This window comes from Athene noctua, chromosome 1 (assembly GCF_965140245.1).
Source record: "Athene noctua chromosome 1, bAthNoc1.hap1.1, whole genome shotgun sequence".
NCBI classification, from domain to species: Eukaryota; Metazoa; Chordata; class Aves; order Strigiformes; family Strigidae; genus Athene; species Athene noctua.
This window is the reverse complement of record NC_134037.1, coordinates 132,760,983-132,778,887: the sequence shown is the minus strand read 5'-3', so window position 1 is coordinate 132,778,887 and position 17,905 is coordinate 132,760,983. Positions and strand designations below refer to the sequence as shown.

The 17,905-nt window shown below is 44.8% G+C and overlaps 1 protein-coding gene across 1 annotated transcript in view; it reads right to left on the bottom strand.

Annotated features, from left to right (window-relative positions):
• The window catches only part of TBX15 (T-box transcription factor 15), a 104,120-nt gene extending 88,209 nt beyond the window's left edge, over window positions 1–15,911 (bottom strand). The window contains exon 1 of the mRNA XM_074927680.1: window positions 15,596–15,911. Coding sequence (XP_074783781.1) covers window positions 15,596–15,797 — 202 coding nt within the window. The 5' untranslated portion in view covers window positions 15,798–15,911. The remainder of the gene's footprint in view (window positions 1–15,595) is intronic.
• Between the last annotated feature and the right edge of the window lie 1,994 nt (window positions 15,912–17,905).

The following is a 17,905-nucleotide window of genomic DNA, read 5'->3' as shown; positions in this document are numbered from 1 at the left end:
TTAAATCTTGATAGCATCTTTGAAAGCATGTAAATTTTTTAAGCACACTTTCTTCTTTTCTTTTTTTTTTTTTTTTTTAATTTCAAATGCAGTTTAAGCTTTTAGGTTCAAGTAAATATCTAAATTGCATCTGGTCTGTTTCCCAGCTCAGGGTCACAATTTCATTTTGTTTAACATTCTGTCTTGTGTTGCCACCATAAAAGGTGACAATAAATACTGTAATTTCTGAATGTACTTATCTTAAGTTCCATCATCACAACTGCTAAATATGCAAAAAGAGATCATGCACCAGGGAAATAAAATCAAAGTCCCACTGGAGCTCAGTGGGAAACAACAAAAGATCTTGACAGTTTTACATCGAAAGGAAAATATAAAATGAAAAAAAAGAACCTGATTCCTCACCTTACAACTACAATAATTTCAATACATGCTTTTTTAATAGGTATTTCTGCTTAAAACTATATACTTATAGCATGAAAAATTACATTCATTTCTGAAGGGTCTGTCCCTTACTAGAGTTACACACCACATCTAGCATTGCTATAACCGAAGTATTAAAGAAATACATTTTACTCCATATTCTCTATTGTTTACTTTGTGCCACAGACAGAACTCTGTGCAGTTTCCATTTCCCCTACAATTAGGCGCTGATCCTACAAACACATAAATGTGAGCTCACCTTTCCTGCTGGGAGGGATTTTGATGGGAGAGTCGACGCAATAAAGGACATGAATACATTTTGGCAGGATCAGGGCCTCAGATAGCAAGGAGGAAACTGCCTAACAGAAACCACCTTTGCAAACACAAAGAGGGAAAGATCCCAGAAACAAAAATTATGGTTTTATACACTTTAAATGTCAGCCAGAGTATTTAAATGGAACAGAAACTGGAGGACTTCAGAACTGATGTCTTTTTTGTTAAGTCCAAGTTAAGAGTGTCCCTTTAAGGATTTATGGCATGGCACAACACAGAGTTTGCTTAGTTTGGCTTTTACTAAATTATTATTTTCTTTTGCTGAGAGACTCAGTGACTAAAAGCACAGCTTTTTCTTCCTCACAGCTATTTGCTCCCATTCTATCAAATATTTTCCCTCCAGCTTTTGCCCTTGCCTTGCTCATGGGATGTAAATGATGCAGGAATTTTGGCTGCTCTGCTTCAGTTTAGCAGAGTGATAATCTTAGGCAAACGCTTGCAATCTGTCTTTCATTAAAAGATTTTTTTGCACTTCTGTTTAAGACGGGGAATTTTTTGAATTGCCCTTCTAAAAGAGGATTTCACCTCCACTTTTGCCTGGAGGGAAACCCTTGTTGCCACGAATATATCTGCTGGATAAATAGGAATGCTCCTGTTGCCGATTGGTTCTCACTGAAGACAGCCAACAGTTCTACCTTCAACTCCTTAATATTAAGTACTCGCTGCAAACTTAATTGTATAAATCGATGCATAAAACAATGCTTCTCCCATTAAAAAACAAGGAATTTTTTTTCTGCCCTATACAAAACCAGGTGTTTAAATTTCATTGTAAAATGAAAGTAGCAAATACTTGAAACCTCTCGCAGAGCACAATTCTCTTATTTCTAGCCATCAAATGTAAATGTAGTATCTAAAATATAACACCAGTATCTAATACTTGTTGCTATAACAAACTGTAAGTGGAAAATAGGAACAGAAAAGATTGGTGTTTCTGAAATACTTAAAATATGTTAAATGTTTAAATTCATGGGTTCAGTGGCCCTAGGAAAAGATTAGACTACAGTCTTAAAAAAAAAATAATATATATTCAAAATATTATTAGTACAATATATACATGTACATATTATAAATCTATGTATATAGAGAGGCTTATAGATGCACATAATGTGGAGAAAGTATATAGAAAGCAAAACAGGATTTGAATCCAAATTCTTTGCTGTTTAATATTAGACAGTCACTTTTTCTGAACTGGTAAGAGCAGTGGGAATTTCTTCCCTGGAAGAAAAAAAAAAAAAAAAAAAAAAAAGCAAAAAAAAAAAGCCCCAAATTCTTAAACAGAATAAATCCTGGAACAAAAACAAAAAAGAGAGGGAGAAGTACATTCACTAAACCCGAGGAATATTAGATATTTGGTGTAAGTCATTGTCACTGTTAAGCTTTTGTTTAAATACAGTAACAAGATGGACTAGATTTCTTAGCTGCTTGCTGAAACTGGCCACAAATGGGTATCTACAGACTCTTCTGAAGCAAAACAAAAGCCCAAATATTTCAGAATAATTTTTTTAAGTCCTGTCCTCATAAAAAATAACCTTTATATCTGTGTGAGGATAGACAAAATTTAAATGATGAAAATGAAACTGTTAGATCTCTAATTTTGCAAATCCTTTGTGTAAGGGATGGAATCACTGGCTGATTCCTAGCTTTCCTTACTAAATCAGGATGCCTTCCAAGCCAACAATATGAATTGGGAATCCTGTTATTTTTAATTGCTCTGCAAACTCTGCAAACTAAGCCTTCATCTTCAGATTGCTCTCTGCACCCACAAATGAGAAAATATTGCTTTCTATTCCCTTGTTTATTTTTAAGATACACAAGAAGAAAGGGTTTCTCTCCCAACATCTTAGACAGTGGAAGAGAAAACATATCTCAGGAATTTTTGATTTTTTTTTCCACAAAATATTCCTTTATAAAATGGAGATTTCACCTGTAATTTATTGTACACTGAAACAACACAAGATCTATGTTCTACTTCACAAAAATCTACATTCATTATTTCTTCATTCTTTATTTAGTTTCCACTGCATTAAGATTTTACTTCCTACCTTATATTGTTGAGCATCCCTTTGAATTTATTACTAAATCACGTCAAACTGAGACCACAAGTAAAATAATGGCAAATCCTGGCTGAAGCCCCTGTTTCCCTAATGACAAGAGATACCAGGGAAAAGTTAAGAGCATTTGACCTGCTATGCTCCAAGAAGCAAAGCCTGGCATACAAAATGAAGATCACATCTTACTATGTACATGGGAAAAAATTTAGCCAACCACAGTGTAAATGGTTGGTGTGAATGCTGTCTTATTAAAGGGAGGTGATTAACCAGCAACACCTTCAAAATACTATTCTTTGTACAACTGTAATGTCCAGAAGCCCTGAATGTGGATTGATGCTCCACTGGAGTGTTAAACATAAGCAAAGGAGATCATCGGGCTGTCCCAAAGAATCAACAGTCTAAGTACATGCAACAGTCCAAGTGCTAACAACTAACCCCCCCTCGCTTCAGAAATAAAAGATAAGCGTCCTGATTTACAGGAGAAGAGTCGTGATTCAGACAAGTCAAAAATACTACATCTGTGAATCCGGAATAAAGAAAAAGGGAAGTGGAAATAGGGAAAAAAGACTAAAAAAGAAACACACATTTTTCAGGAAAGAAATACAGAATAACTAGTATGCACTTCATTAGATGGCCATAATAATAATAATAACAAGCTTTTTCTTCCCATTTCTCTGCACGGCAAACATCACTGCATAAATGCTACAGTGAATAGCAACTATCTGAGATGCAATTTTTTTTATATATTTTAATTCAAGACTGTCAAGTATTTTCATGGAATACTCAGTAACTGTCTGAATATTCACAAATAAAATTATTAAGGGTCAGTTCTTAAACAAATATTCTCATTCAACTACAAATAATTGCAATAAGAAACCATTACTACTATTTGTAATTCTTCATTTAAATTATGTGGCTCTAGCCAGAGTGACATTTGCAAAAAACATTGCTGCTGTGCAGAAAAGCTGTCTCCCTCTTCCCTCCACCTCCACTCCCAGGAAAAACACACAAATAAACAAAACAACAAGTAGAAATTTTCCAGTAGAGGAGGAAGACTGAATTATCTCTAGCAGCTGATTATCTTAATTACTTCTTTAACAATAAGAAATGTGCTATGTATAATTTAATTAGCAATTAGAAATTGCCTGTAGATATATCTATGTAATAACTCACTACACTCATAGCAGTAATGACTAACATGTTCTCTCAGGCAGATAAAAGATTTCTTTATACTGACAACTTAAATATTAATAATACCAATCACTGAAATACCTGTTTTTTATACACAATGGAAAACAATAATGTACAGCAATGCAGCTGCGTATAAAATAGACAAAACGACTCCAGCTGTAACATCTATTGAGTATAAAAAGGCTGAAGGCCTGAATAAAAGTAGAAAGAGTAGCAAACAGGATTTTAAATATTACTCTAAAAAAAAAAGGGCTGTAGATTTCACTGTCAATAAATTATTTCTTCTAGAAGAGCCTTTATAATTTTTCCTGAAATTCCAGATTTTTTCACCTCAAACCATGAAGAACAAAGACCATGGGAAGAAACCTTCTTCTTTTTCCTGAAAGCTTCTGCTTATTTGAGGGGTTTTCCCTTTTTTCCGCCCAGACCTCTTACATATCTATGCTACACCAAATTATTACGTTTGTCTGGTATAATGTACTAATTTACCTTCAAAAACTATTTTTAACAGTATATTTCATTCATTACTGGGAGAGGGGGGGTAATAAACCAAACAAACAGGAGGGTACTCATATGCAGGGAGAAAGTCTGAAAATAGTTTCTAATTCCTCCTCGTGCTGCGAGCAGCTGGTGGGTAGGAAATGAAGCCTTGAACCGCTCCCTTTCCTGCCTCATTCTCCCCTTCCCAACAGTGTTGCCCCTTTCTGCCTGGTTTTCTACTCCTTTGCCCCTGTTAACTCCTCTCTTCCTGGTCTCACCACCATTTCATCCCCAGGAGGGTAGTGTACACACACCACTCAACATTAAAATGGAGGTAACACAGGGGTTACCCTATCCATTCACTGGTGCCTTACGGCCCTTGTGCCGCCAAGTGAGCCCCTCAGAGCAACAAGGGGCACCCATCCTCATCCACGCTGAGCTACAGCACTCCTGTTCCTCACTTGTTATTCCTCTACAGTTTCTCAGCCTACAGACAAGGTAGTACCTACGGAAGCCCAGTGTCTGAGAGCACAACTAGGGGCAGGGCATCCGATATGGCAAAAGAACAGAGACAACAAATGCCCCAGACATTTTCCATACCCTTATTGAACTGCTTTTCTGTTTAAAGCTGTAGCCATACGGGATTACTCACTCATGTGCCCTGTGTGTACTCTGTCAAGCTTCTCTCAATTTTTTCTAAACAAATTATTCCTGAATTACCCTGCATAAATTATGCCCATTACCTTAATGTAACTCGAGCAATCGGTAATGAAACACTTTTAATAAACAGCCACTTCAAAACCAAATCTTTCGTTCCAAGAAACAGAACAAGGGTGTTTTTTTTTCACCTGAACCTGCATTGTATGACTATATTTTCACAAAAGCATAAAATTATTGTCCATTTCTGTAACAGCACACTGCTAGGCACTTCCACAGCTGCCCTCCCTTTCCCCAGCCCAGGTGCAATTTCCTGAGTTGTGGAGTAAACAGAATTGCTATGTACAGAATAATCCGAGCAGTCTCTAATGGGGCAGTGTAGGCTTTCTGCTGCTCTGTCAGCGTTGCAGGGACCTGCATAACAGAACTGTGATGTTACAGTCTTATGTGGGTAACACTCCCCAGCCCTGAAGTGAATAACGTGACTGGCTTGCCGCTAGGCAGATGGAGACTTTGCTAGGGTTGTTTGATGGTAAATGAAGACTTTTTTTTATTTGCTCCAAGGAGCCTGACTCAGGAAACCCCTAAATCCTATAATAATAAATCTTCTATTTATCTTTTGAATTCTGGAGCAAAATAAAAACCATTAGGCACCCACAGCCATGTGCTGTATTCTATATTTTTGCAGCTTCCTACAACCTTCTGGCATAAAAATATTAAGTTTTTTGAAGTAAAACAACAACTTCTTAGTTTAAAAGTCACAGCCTCATTGCCTTGTATTACACAATAAAAAGGCAGGAGCACTTAGAAACTGCAAAGACGGTCATAATCCAGAAGCTTTTTCTGATCCAGCCTGACAGTTTTCACACTATCAGGTATTTGCAGGAAAACTGAGGAGCAGAGGAAAACATGATCCTTCCATAGCATAAAAGTGATCACCCATGCATTAACCTCACTGTCACGATTATTTTACTCATACAGACTAACACAGTATTCCAGCAGACAAAAAACAAATCCCCGTACATAAATTAAAATTATTCCAATCCTGACAGTTGTGCTGAGGGGGAGGCTACTTTCTGCCTACTGCTGTCTGCTTAGGGCATCTCAGAGCAGAAATCATGCGAGAGGTCAAGATCTCTGTGGCAATTACACATTCTTAACGCCACTGAAAATAAGGTCACAAAAGCTGTGCCCCTGAAAATCAGCACCATAAAGTCCTTTGAAATGCAGATGCTCGGCATCTCACAGAATCAGGCCCTCCTTTAGCAGCTGCCTCCTAAGCGAGCCTCTGCACAGCCTTTGTGTTACTGGATTTTGCAGTATCACAGGGCACTTCCAACGTCTTTGTTTTCTGCTTTTGTGGATAGCCAATAAATAAAAGAACTCAGGAGCAATACATGTCTTTGCAAGAGGATATGCTGACTAAAAATTTAGGATTGCCAATCCCAATTATTGCGTGGTATTTTATTAGAAGTTGAGGCAACAGCAGAGTCCAGTACAACCTCAGGGCTGAAGTCTGCTTTTTTAAAAAAAAGTGGGAGTGTACCCATTAAGATCCAAGGGGGTACAAGATAGTGCTCAACAAGTCTTCTACCATTTTTTCACCTTGATAAGAAAGACTGCTTAAAGCACAATAAAAATACATTTGCATTTTTTCTGTGCAAAGTGCATCTACATGCAAAGCTGAAAGAGGGGTGACAGGGCAGCCCTGCGATAATTTCTTCATCAAACTAAGTGATGTTTCTAGAACTGATGACCATAACACCTATGAACATTTAATAACTGACCTTTTAATAGCATCCTCTGAGCAGGATTGAGGACAGTCCAGTGCAACAAGTAGGTGAAGAAAAAAGCCTATCTTTCAATCTCTCTGTTCTCAAGGTCCCTTCTTCCTCATCAAACTCAAATTTAAAGAACTGATATGCAGGCATTTCAGGGATAAAACAATAAGAACCTATTTTTGAAGACTCTCTAACCTACTCTTCCTATGCACCATACATTTCTAAATGTTATGATGTGTTCTCTTTATTTTCTGTCTGTAAACATTCACACAGTCAGCCAGCACTTCTGATATCTTATTTAGGAATACTCCTATTAACTGGTGCATGTTCTTAAGAAGTCTACAATGCACCATTCTTCACTTTCATTAAAAGCAAAGACACTCTGGTGTCTTCAGTTTCCCCCTTAGTTTTGGGATAGATTTCTGATCAGGGAGTTCTCTATTTCCTGAAGCTCCTAAAAGCAGAGGCTTGGTTTTGTTAATTCATTGGTCATGGGAAAAATATTAATGCTAGCCAAGAGTGCATCCCATCTCTGAGTGAAGTTAAAGAACTGTAAGTCATTCATTCATAATTATTCTGCATGCCCTGGCCCACTGATTTTCAAACAATTTTTGCTGTGGCTGCATTCGTATAAATGTGCTGATTATTAATATGATTTGTGTCAGTTCTTAACCAGTTGATTAAGTACTCTTTAGAAACTGTAAATTGGTTCTTTTAAAGGTGGTTGGCAATAATTTATTCCCCAGCTCCTTTCCAAGAGCTCGTGTGTAGACATTGCTGAAAATCTCCATTTAACAATAATAGAAGGTTTCCTTCCCAAAAAAGCAAAAGCCTTAAAGAAGAATGAGCAGGTGCAGATGCAGTGCAGTGAAATTGTCCCCTATGACAGGGACTGAATTCTACCCTGCAAGAATTTAGCTGGACATTTTCTTTTTAATACATATGTGGTGAACTGACCAAGAAAATACAGCTTTGGAGAAATGAAAACTTATTTATGAAAGCCTGCAGAATGTGGAAAACAGCTTTGATTGTTAAAAGAATAAAAATTGGGAAGCGGCTTTGAATGTCCAAATGCTCAATTTCATTATTATCTAAATCAAAATGTCAGATTTTTTAAAGTGAAAATTAATTTCATATTTTTAAAAAGATTTTAAATTTTTTTTAAGCAACGAGGTTTGGGGATCCATTTTTTAAATGGTTGCATAACTTAAAAACTTGAGGTAGTTTGATGAAACTTAAAAATAAATATTTAAATGTTGGCCAAAACCTAAGTTTTCCTGTTTCTCGATAAAGTAAAAAAAAAAAAAAAAAAAAGCTGTTATTCAGCCCAACCTCCCAACCTGAATGTCTGCTCACCATCTTCACTTTTTTTCCACTCAGTCCCCAAATGAAAAATCCTTCTCTAAATTATTCTGTTGCTGCACATCTGGATGCGCTGGCCTAAGATATTTGCTAGGTGCAGCCTCCCCTCTAGCAGCTGTAAGTCTGCATCTGCAAATATGCAGCAAATGTTGGACAACCCCCTGTCACAGGGGTTCGACTCAATCCTTTCACCATCTTCACAATACCGTCAGATCGATAGCTCATCTGAACAAATGGCATATGGAGATATTACTGTAAATATTATCATAGCAAGTGCTTTTGCTACTTCTTGGATTGATTTACTGATTCATTGTTTTCTGATATTGTAGAATTAAAGAAATTAAAAGTTGCCCCCGGCATGAATATTGTTGCTAGAACTTGAATTGGCACTACATTTCCTCTGAGTTTTAAACTTTCTTAATCTGCTTTCAAAGATATTTCAATTTCATTTTACCGTAGCACCATGTTACCTTTCCCTAGCCTTTCCCACCAAAACACGCTACAGCTTTTACCACAAGAAATGCAACGGCATTGTATTTTGAGACAGAAGGAAGAAAGGTTGGAATTGGAACCTATTTTAACCAGTACTGGAAATAAGCAGCAAAAACCTACACTGTTTTTTTTGGGTTTTTTTTTTTTTTTCTCTGAAAATAAAAATGTCTCAGCGTTGCTGCACAGTTCTCTCTACCTGTGGAAACTCTAGTTCAAATAATATGCTAGAAAAGCCAAATCTTTCACTGTCCTGCTAGGCAGAGCTGCTCTGGGCAGGATTAGGCAGTGGAGCGCTGGGAAGCCCCTGGTTGCCTGCGTTTCCCTGCACGCCCAGGCGCCCGCTGCTGCTCCTCCCAAGGAGCCACGCAGCTCCCAGCCTGGCAGATCCTGACCATTTGTGTGTGCACCCACCCTGCTTTCGCTGCCCGGATTTAAACGTACCTCCCCATCCCAACACTACAAAGTAATTGTATTGTTCAGGAGGATGTCAGAATGCTAAGGGTTAGCATAAAATCCTGTAATTCCATCAACAGGCACCAGCAAGCTCAGCCTCTCTGGGAAAGACTGTCAATCTCTGAAACGTTGTCAGTTTTGGAAAACTTAAGCTTCTTTCATTGAACCTGATTTTACATCACCGGTGTAAACTACGGGTCTCAATATGGACGCCTGGGGTGATTTAAATCATACTCGAATAGATTTTACTTGCAACAGGAACTGATGTAAATGCCATATGAGCTGGTCTCAATATATCCAGGAATTTTTCAAGTGCTCTGACTGATTTTAGTGCATTTTTTAAACTAGTGTAAACTTATTAATCTAGCTCAGAAGGCAGGAAAAAATAAAAGTCAAAAAAATACAAAACGCTTTGACCTTTGAAGACGTAAGACTGCAAGCAAAGATTTGTACAAGAATCCAACTGATTAAAATAAGAACAGTGTGAATAGAGGTGACTTCAGCGGCACTGACTGTGTTGTAAGACAATGTAAATGCTCTTTCCTGAATGTAGCACTCTTGAAAGACATCTTTCAAGTTTTCCATCTGAAAAAAACATCAGTTTTCCTTAAAGACAGATACAGATAAAGCAGGACACTTCTGCCCGAGGAGAGGTTAGCTGGGCTGACATTTGATATAAGCGCTCAGTCCCAAGTGGGAGGAGGGAGAAGTGATTGATGGTTTGTAAGGAATTACTTGACTTTTGCTTGTAACAGAAGCTTTTTGGATTCTCCCAAAGTTCTTGTCAAAGACAAGGAAAATCTTTTGAAATAGCAGCTTTTCCCTTCCCAGCAGATGGAATAAACCTGTGTAATAAATGCTGCAGATATGAAATACATAGAAAAGAAAGGAAGATGCTGTTTGCCACGCTGCCTTTTTTTTTCTAATACTCTACTGTTCTGTAAGGTTTGTCTCTCATTCTATTACTTGTCTTCTTAATACAGCATAAGCAATTCACCTCTCTACAGGAAGAGTTTCACAAACCCAGCAGCCGGAGCTCACCCAATTCAGTAAGACGCGTATTACCGCAGAGCCAAATCCTTCTCGCTCTCTGTCTCCCCACGGCTCCAAGGTCAGAGCTGGACGAACTTGACCAAGGCAACCCCTTCCCGAGCCCTCCCAGGGCTCTCCTGGGTCTTCTCTGGACAGCTCCATCTGCCTCCTGCAACTGGCTCCTCTGGGAAGCGGCAGAGCATTAACTCTGTGGCCAGAGTACGGAGGGAGCAGAGGTACTATGAGGGTCAGGTTTTCACGTTTCCTTCCATCTTGTACACCAGGGAGCAATGGATCCGAGCTCGGTATCCCCTCTTCAGGGAGAAAACCGATGATCCAACAGGTGGAATGAATTCATACGATCCCAGTCACACATATATTTGTTAGAAAGGCATCGCATCCATAAATTCCAGTCCCAAGCACTTCTGCCCAAGACAAAGCTGATGCTCTCTGTCTTACACCTCGTTGTAATGGAGCTTTGCACATCGGTGAGCCTCGAGGACCATGCAAAGGACGGTGTACCCCAATTCACCCTACCTCAGGGAAGAGATGAGAAAAAGTTGTCTGCCAGCTCTCGAAATCCTTGTCACTGAGCGCTCAAACAAAAGCTGGAGCGAGAAAATACGTCTGGAACCAAATTAAATCACTCACTACTCACAGGGTTAACAGCCACTGCTTAAAAATGGGGAATTCGTCAACATGAACATTCAGAAGTGGTGATACATTTAAAAAAAAAAAAAAAAATCACGTATTATCCATTACATTTCTCCTACTCTTAAAATTTGTTTGCCTCTCCGGAGGGTCGGCGGGCGGCACTGCTGCCGTAGCCCCGCCGGGGGAGGGGGCTTGCCCGGGGGCGAGGAAGAGCAGGTACCCCACGGCGGAGCGGGACTGGGGTGGGTATTGGTGTCACCTCCCAGGACGAGCAGGAGAACAACACGCCATGGGAAAAGAGACGGAGGTTTTACTCCTGCTAGCCGCAGAAGGCTTTGTCAAGCTATCGGATCTTAATCTTATGGATAAGCAGCTGTAATAAACACGTTGTTGGTCTCAAAATGTGTGCCGTGTTTTCTCTCGTTGCAAAGCTTCGCGGTAGTTCGTTAATGTAGCTTTCGAAAAACATACGGAACGAAAAACCATTCGCGATGGGATGTCTTCGCAGATTAACAAAAACATAACTCCCAAAAATGTTGTTTGGTTTGGGTTGTTGTTTTTTTTGGTTTGGTGGGGGGTTTTTTTGGTGGTTTTGGTTTTTTTTTTACTTGATGTGTGCATTTTTAATATATGCAATCAAAATTACCGATGTGATGTGTGATACGAAGACTGCCCTGGCGAAATTCGTTTACAAACTCGCTAACGGGTTCCTTTGCGAGGAACTGGACTGTCCCAAAGCCGCGAAATTACAACTTTTTAGCCGCACCGTTTTGCTCTGCCTCCGAAGCGCCTGTGGAGCGACCCGGCCGCCTAAGGGAGCAGCCGGGTTTCGAGGAGGGAAAGGCATCAGCGGGGAGACCAGTGTCCCTCTCCCCCACCTCCGTAAAAAAAAAAAAAAAAAAAAAAAGTCTTAAACTTTGGACGAGCATAGGGGCGCGCTCGGGTCCGCCTCAGTGTGTCCCTGCGCCCGCGGTGTGTCAGAGGGAAGGGTGGACGAAAGTCCCCGCTGTAAACGGTGGTAAAGAATATATACATCAAGGGAGGCAACGCCTGCCCCCCCCCCCCCCCCCCCCCGTGACCTTTCCGCTGCTCAGGTTTAATCTATAAATACCCAGAAGACATCCGAGCCCATTGTTTTGCTGCCCTCTGAAACCAAACCTGCCAAGTGGACGGAGGGGCGCCCGCTGCCACCCTCCTCCTCCTCCTCTTCCTCCTCCTCGCATCGGCGGCGGCGACAGCCGAGGGCCGGCGGGGGATGCGGGGCAGCAGCAGGGAGGCGGAGGGAAAGGGGGGTCCGCCGAGCCCCACGCGCGGCGCGCCCCGAGTGGGAGAGGCGGGAGAGCCGCTGTAATTCCGAATTACTTTGCACAGCTTCGTGATTAAAACCCGCACGTGATTAAAATCCGGCTTTATCCCTCTTTTAAATGAGCCTCGTAAAACAGCACATTAACTCTGGCGACAAGATTCATGGCTGAGACATAAATAACTCGGATGCTCGGGAGATTCTTTTTTTTTTTTTTTTTTTTAACAAACCTGGGAAAATTTATCCTCTAACTTTTCTCACCTTTCCCCCACGCCACCCCCCCCGACCCGGCACCTCCTGGCCTGCCACCTCGGGCACTCGAGGCGACTCGCGATGGCCAATACTGTCACCGAAAGGTGGAAAATCGCACGTAAAGGTTTGAGGGATTTCGTCAAAACGGAGAAACGAGGAGCGCTGGGTCCCCACGTCCCGCGCGGAGCCGCACCGAGGGCGGCGGAGCCCCCACGCCGGGAGCGGAGCGGGGCCGTCCCGCCGCCGCGCCCGCCCGTGGGCACAGAGAGCCACTCGCCGTGGGGACAGAGAGGAAAATCCCCTCGAGACGTGGCCAACACGTGGGAGAGAAATCCCTAGACTCGTCTGCAGGGCATAGAACGGCAGAAAGGAGAAGCGGAGCCTTACTCTTCCCTCGGCGGTGTTGGGTTCCCCGCGGCGAGCGGTTTTCAGCTTTTCAGGCCCTCCTGGGCTGAAATTGGGGGGTTTTACGCGCAGAGATCGATAAATGGGACTAGGCCGTTTTATGTTATCACACTCAAAATCAACACATAATTTCCCAGCGTGTACCATAATATCTGGGGCCTCTCCGTAAACCCACCCGTACCAGTAATATCTCCAGCAGAAGGAACAGCCCTGTGTTATTTCCTGCGCTGCTCGGGGGCAGCGACTTTGAGTTTTGAACCTTTGGGACGCTATAAAAACTCCCTTTTCTATCTTTTTTTTTTTTTCCCGGTTTTTTTCTTTTAGTATATCGCCGGAGATTTGGCAAGTTTAAAATACTTCAGGTGTAAAGTTTGCTCTTAATTGGGTCTTGTAAAGATGGAATTTGGTGGTCATTATATAGCCGCTAATCAATTTTCACCCAGCAGCAAAGGTACACCGCGGAGGATTTAGGTTTAATGAAGTGACTGTGCAAATTACAGTCGCGGACTTTATTTAAAGTCTATCAACCTCCCAAAAATGATTTCTCAAACTGTTCTTGATTTCCTTTGCTTTATGAAAAACATCACGTTTGCTTTTTAAGGTTTCAGGCATTAGCCGCCGTTCTCTCCCTCTCTCCAGTCTGGAGCAGGGGAATTTTTCCCCGGATTTATTTCGAATTAATGGAGAAATGGGCAAATTAAACTTCTAGACCGTCCAAAAATATATTCTATTGCAGCTAAAAATTAATGAGAAACAGTTCTAAAAAAGCAGACACGTGCATATATCTGCTCTGTTATTAGAAAAGAGATTTTTGTCGTTTCGTTCGCGTATTTATTATTTTGAACGGGCAAGACTCGGAAACCGTGAGGCTTTTTTTTTTTTTTTTTTTTTTTTTTAGTGTTTGATATTTTGATCGCTTCTGTCCCGTCTCCTTTACGCCCTGCGCTCTGCTGAGAGGGAGATTTTACCTACTTCTCCTTAGGATCCGCTAAGGAAGGGCTGCTGCTGCTACAAGCAAATTCAAATGCTGTTCCTTGAGAGCGGAGCGGGGCGAGGTCTCCAGAGTTCCCGGTCTTTCGCTCCCTTCAAAAACACTTAACAGGTTTTTTTCTACAGTAGATATTTTTTACACCTCGATGTCTAACACTTTCTCTCTCTTTTATTTATTTATTTTTTTTTAATTTCTTTGGATGATTCAGATTTTTTATTATGCGTTTTGGCCAGCTGATGCTTATTGATAGCGCGAGGAACGTCACGCAAAACCAAATAAAAATAAATAAAAAAGGTGTTTTCTTCTCCATGTGCAGCGGAGTGGATTTGGCGAGAGTGGAGGGAATTTCTGCCCTTTCTCTTACTGGGTCGTGCACAGAAATCTCTTGACCTTTCCCTCCCCGCCCCGAATATCAAAACGAAATGTAGAGAGAAATTACCTAAAATTCGCTTTCTCCGTATGCTATAATTGTTCGAGCGGGGCCGCTCCCCCCGTCCCATTTTAAGGCGGTGGGGAGCGGGCCGGGGGGGCGGCGAGAAGGGCGCGGAGGCCGCGGGTCCGCGGCTGCTTTGGCGGGACCGTCGTTTTAAACCGGAGCGAAACGGCCGTGGGGGGCAAGAGCAACCCTGAGGGCTTCGCTTGGAGCCAAACGATCACTCCCAGCTACCGGCTGCCTTTTAAATAAAAATAAATAAGCAAACAAAAGCTGAAAATTAAAAGCCCAAACAGCACGAGGAGAACCTCGCACGCTCTCTCCCCTAATCCCGTCCAGCCGGCCAAGGGGGGCAGGGCCCCCGGAGCGGCTCCACACGCCCCGGTTCCCGGGAGGCGCCAGGCTCGGTGGCAGGGGCCGGGCTCTTCGGAGCGGCCCCCTCACCTTCTGCCCCTTTTCCCTGCCGGAAGCAGGGTCCCTGCGAAAAAAGGGGATACACCCCCCACACCCCACCCCGCCTCGCCACGTCCCGGGCGCGGAGCGAGGTTGCGCAGCTAAGCCCCGGCGGGCCCGATCCCGGGGGGAAGGATCAGGCCCCCCCCCAGCCGCTCGCTGTCCGGCTGAGCCCGGCCCGGGGAGGTCTCGAGTGGGAGCTCGCCACGGAGCCGGCGACCCTAGCCTCGGCTCAACGCTGCTATGAGACGCCCTCCTTCTCCTCCTCCTCCTCCACCGAAACCTCCGGTTAGGGCGCACGGTCTCCGCGGGGCAGACTCGGGGTGGTGGCCGGTGTCTCGGCAAGGCGCACGGAAGAGGGAGAGGGGTGATCCCCCCCGCCCCGCGGGGATGCGAGTGTCCTGCCCCACACTCCTTGGCCCCCGACCCACGCGGCACCCCAGCGATAGTCGGGAAGCTCCAGGACAAGGAGAAAGTCACCCGGGAAGGACTATCGCGACCGGCAGGAACGGAGCGGGAGAAGGGGGAAGCGGGGGGGGACACACGCCGTTCCCTGTCGGGAGATCGTGGAGTTGAGGAAAAGGGAGGGGGGTGGGGGGGTAGGGAGAGCCGCAGTGAATGGGAGAAAAGTCCCCTTAAACCGAAAATTAAAAAAAAAAAAAAAAAATTTAAATCCAGGGAATTTCCGCAAAACCTTTCCCCCTCCCGCCCCGCTTTTCCTCTCCCCCCAGTCCCGGATGTTTCCCGGGAGGCGCTGCCCGCCCTGCCCGGCGCCGTTCTCCCGGCGAGCAGGGCTCGGCGGGGAGGGAGCGGGGCTGGGGGGGTCCCGAAGAGGAAAAGAGTTGCACTAACCGGGGTTGAGGTCCAGGCACTGAGTCGGGTCTTCATTGTCCCCTAGCTGGCCATTGGGGCTGAGGCTTTCCATGGACAAATCCAGCCCCTTGTCCTCCCAGTCTCGCAGTTTCCTCTTTTTATTTGTCCCGATCAAGGCTTCTACCGAGAAAGCGTGAGCTCGGGAGCTGAGGGCCACGGCCGATCTTCGCCTCTCACTCATCTTATCCCCCAGACCCTTGGGCAGATGAGCGACCAGTGGCTGGGAGCGCAGAGCTCGGGAACCAGAGGCAGAGCCTCTTACCTCTTTCTCCCCCCACCCCTCCCCAGCTGTACCCCCAGAAGAACCAGCCCTCAAGTCTCCTCAAGGCACTACATGAGGCTGCAGATACTCCGTAGGCAGAGCCGGGAGGGTGTGCTCAGCCCAGGTCCCCAGCACTTGCTCAGAGGGGCTGCAGGCTGGATTTTTTTTTTTTTTTTTTTTCTTCTCCCCTTTCCTTCTGTCTCTCTCTGATTGATCCAAACTTCTGGGATTTTTTTTTTTTCCTCCAAGAGTTAGGCAGGCTGCGTGCGCCTGTCAAGAAAAAAAAAAAAAAAAAAAAAAAAACAACCAAAAAAACCAACCTGTCCCGAGCCAATAGGAGGGAGAGCTCGGGAGAGACCCAAAAGCTGCGACCCAATGGCGAGGGGAGGGAGACTCGGGCTTCAAGGCGAGCAATTTTGGGCATCTGAGTCCTGGAGCACCGGGCGGGAGAATTAACTGTTTGAAGAACGGGGAGCCGTTAGGAAACCCATAGCTCTAAATGCAGAGAGGTAACAACTCCCGCACTTCTCCCCGCCGCACCCAGGTTTCCCAGGGGCTGCTGCCAGCTAATCCCCACGCAAAGCACCCGAGGGGGGTTTCACCGCCTGGGGGTGCCGGATGAGAGGGTGGTTTTTTAAAACGTCATTCATGCCATGTATGACTCGCACTTGCCGGCGGAATCGGGTGTTTGGCCCGGCAACAACAACGTCTCGGGGAGGGGAAAGGAGGATGGGGGTGTGCGGCGGGGTGGAAGTTTCCCTTCAAAACGATGCGTGTCCGTGGAGCGGCGGGGCTGAGCAGGCAGCTGGACAGATAAACCCAGACACCCCGGGGCAGGGGCAGCGCCTTCTCTTTGGGAAGGGAGATTTTATTTTTTGTAATACTTAGCTCCCCCCCCCTCCCCCCCCCCCCCCCCCCCCCCGCTTCTTTTTTGCTACTTTAGCTACAACGAGAACAAAACCGCTAGGAACAGATCCCGGCCGGCTGCCTGGACGACGTTCATAATTTTCTTTCTTCTCGCCTGTTCACTCTGCCCTGAAAACCCCTCCGGGTTGAGGCGGGTCCGCAGCGACTCCCGCGCAACTCGGTCGCGCGTGGGGCGGGGGACTCGCAGGGAAAAGGAACGAGAGCTGCGTTCGAGAAGGTGAAGGACGCACCGTGTGTTTTCGTTAGCTGATGGGACCACGGGAAATTAAAAAAAAAAAATAGAAGCCAAGCGAAATACCGTCTCAGGGAAAACACAGCGGGGAAAGCAGCCGGGGGGTTAATTCGATCCCGAGGATCGAACACAGGTTCAAAAAAAAAAAAAAAAAAAAAAAGGGAGAGAATTCATATGGCTCGAGCCACGGTGGAAAAGCGGGCGAGGATACACACCAAATTTCAGGAAGGGATTCTGTTTTGGCTGCTGTTTCTCCGATGCTCCCCGAAGGCGCAGAGCTGCTTCAAGCGGTGCCGGGGGAGATTTTTCTTAGGCGAAGTTTTGCGATGGGGTTGGACACGCGTGAAGGGGGCAGGCGCGGGGGGGGAGGGGGGGCACTTCCTTTAGCTGCCAGAGTGCCCTGACAGTGCCCACGGTACGGTGGAGCCTTTCGGTCCCTTCTCTCCGGCCTAAAGCGCTGGATCTGGCCGACGGGACAACAGCCCTCCGGGGGTCACAGCACGAATCAACAGCGAGAAAAAAAAAAAAAAAAAAAAAAGCGCCGCTTATTCGGGAAATCCCGGAAAAGCTAAACCCTGGTATCTAAGCTGAGGAGCAGGTTTTGTGCGTCCCCACCACCCGCCCTACACCCCCCCCCCCTCACACACACACACACACACCCCCTCCCGGCCGCTCCTTTCCCCTCCCCTCTTGTACATCGCCTTTGACAGGTCACTCGCCGGGGCCTCAGCGCCGGGGGGGCGGCACTGCCACACGGCAGTGTTTGGCCCCCCCTGTCACTGTCCCGCTCCCCCGCTCCGCGGAGACCCGCGGGAAGAGGGAGCGACAGGGGTAGAGGGGCTTGGGGCGAGCCGGCAGAGGGGCGGCC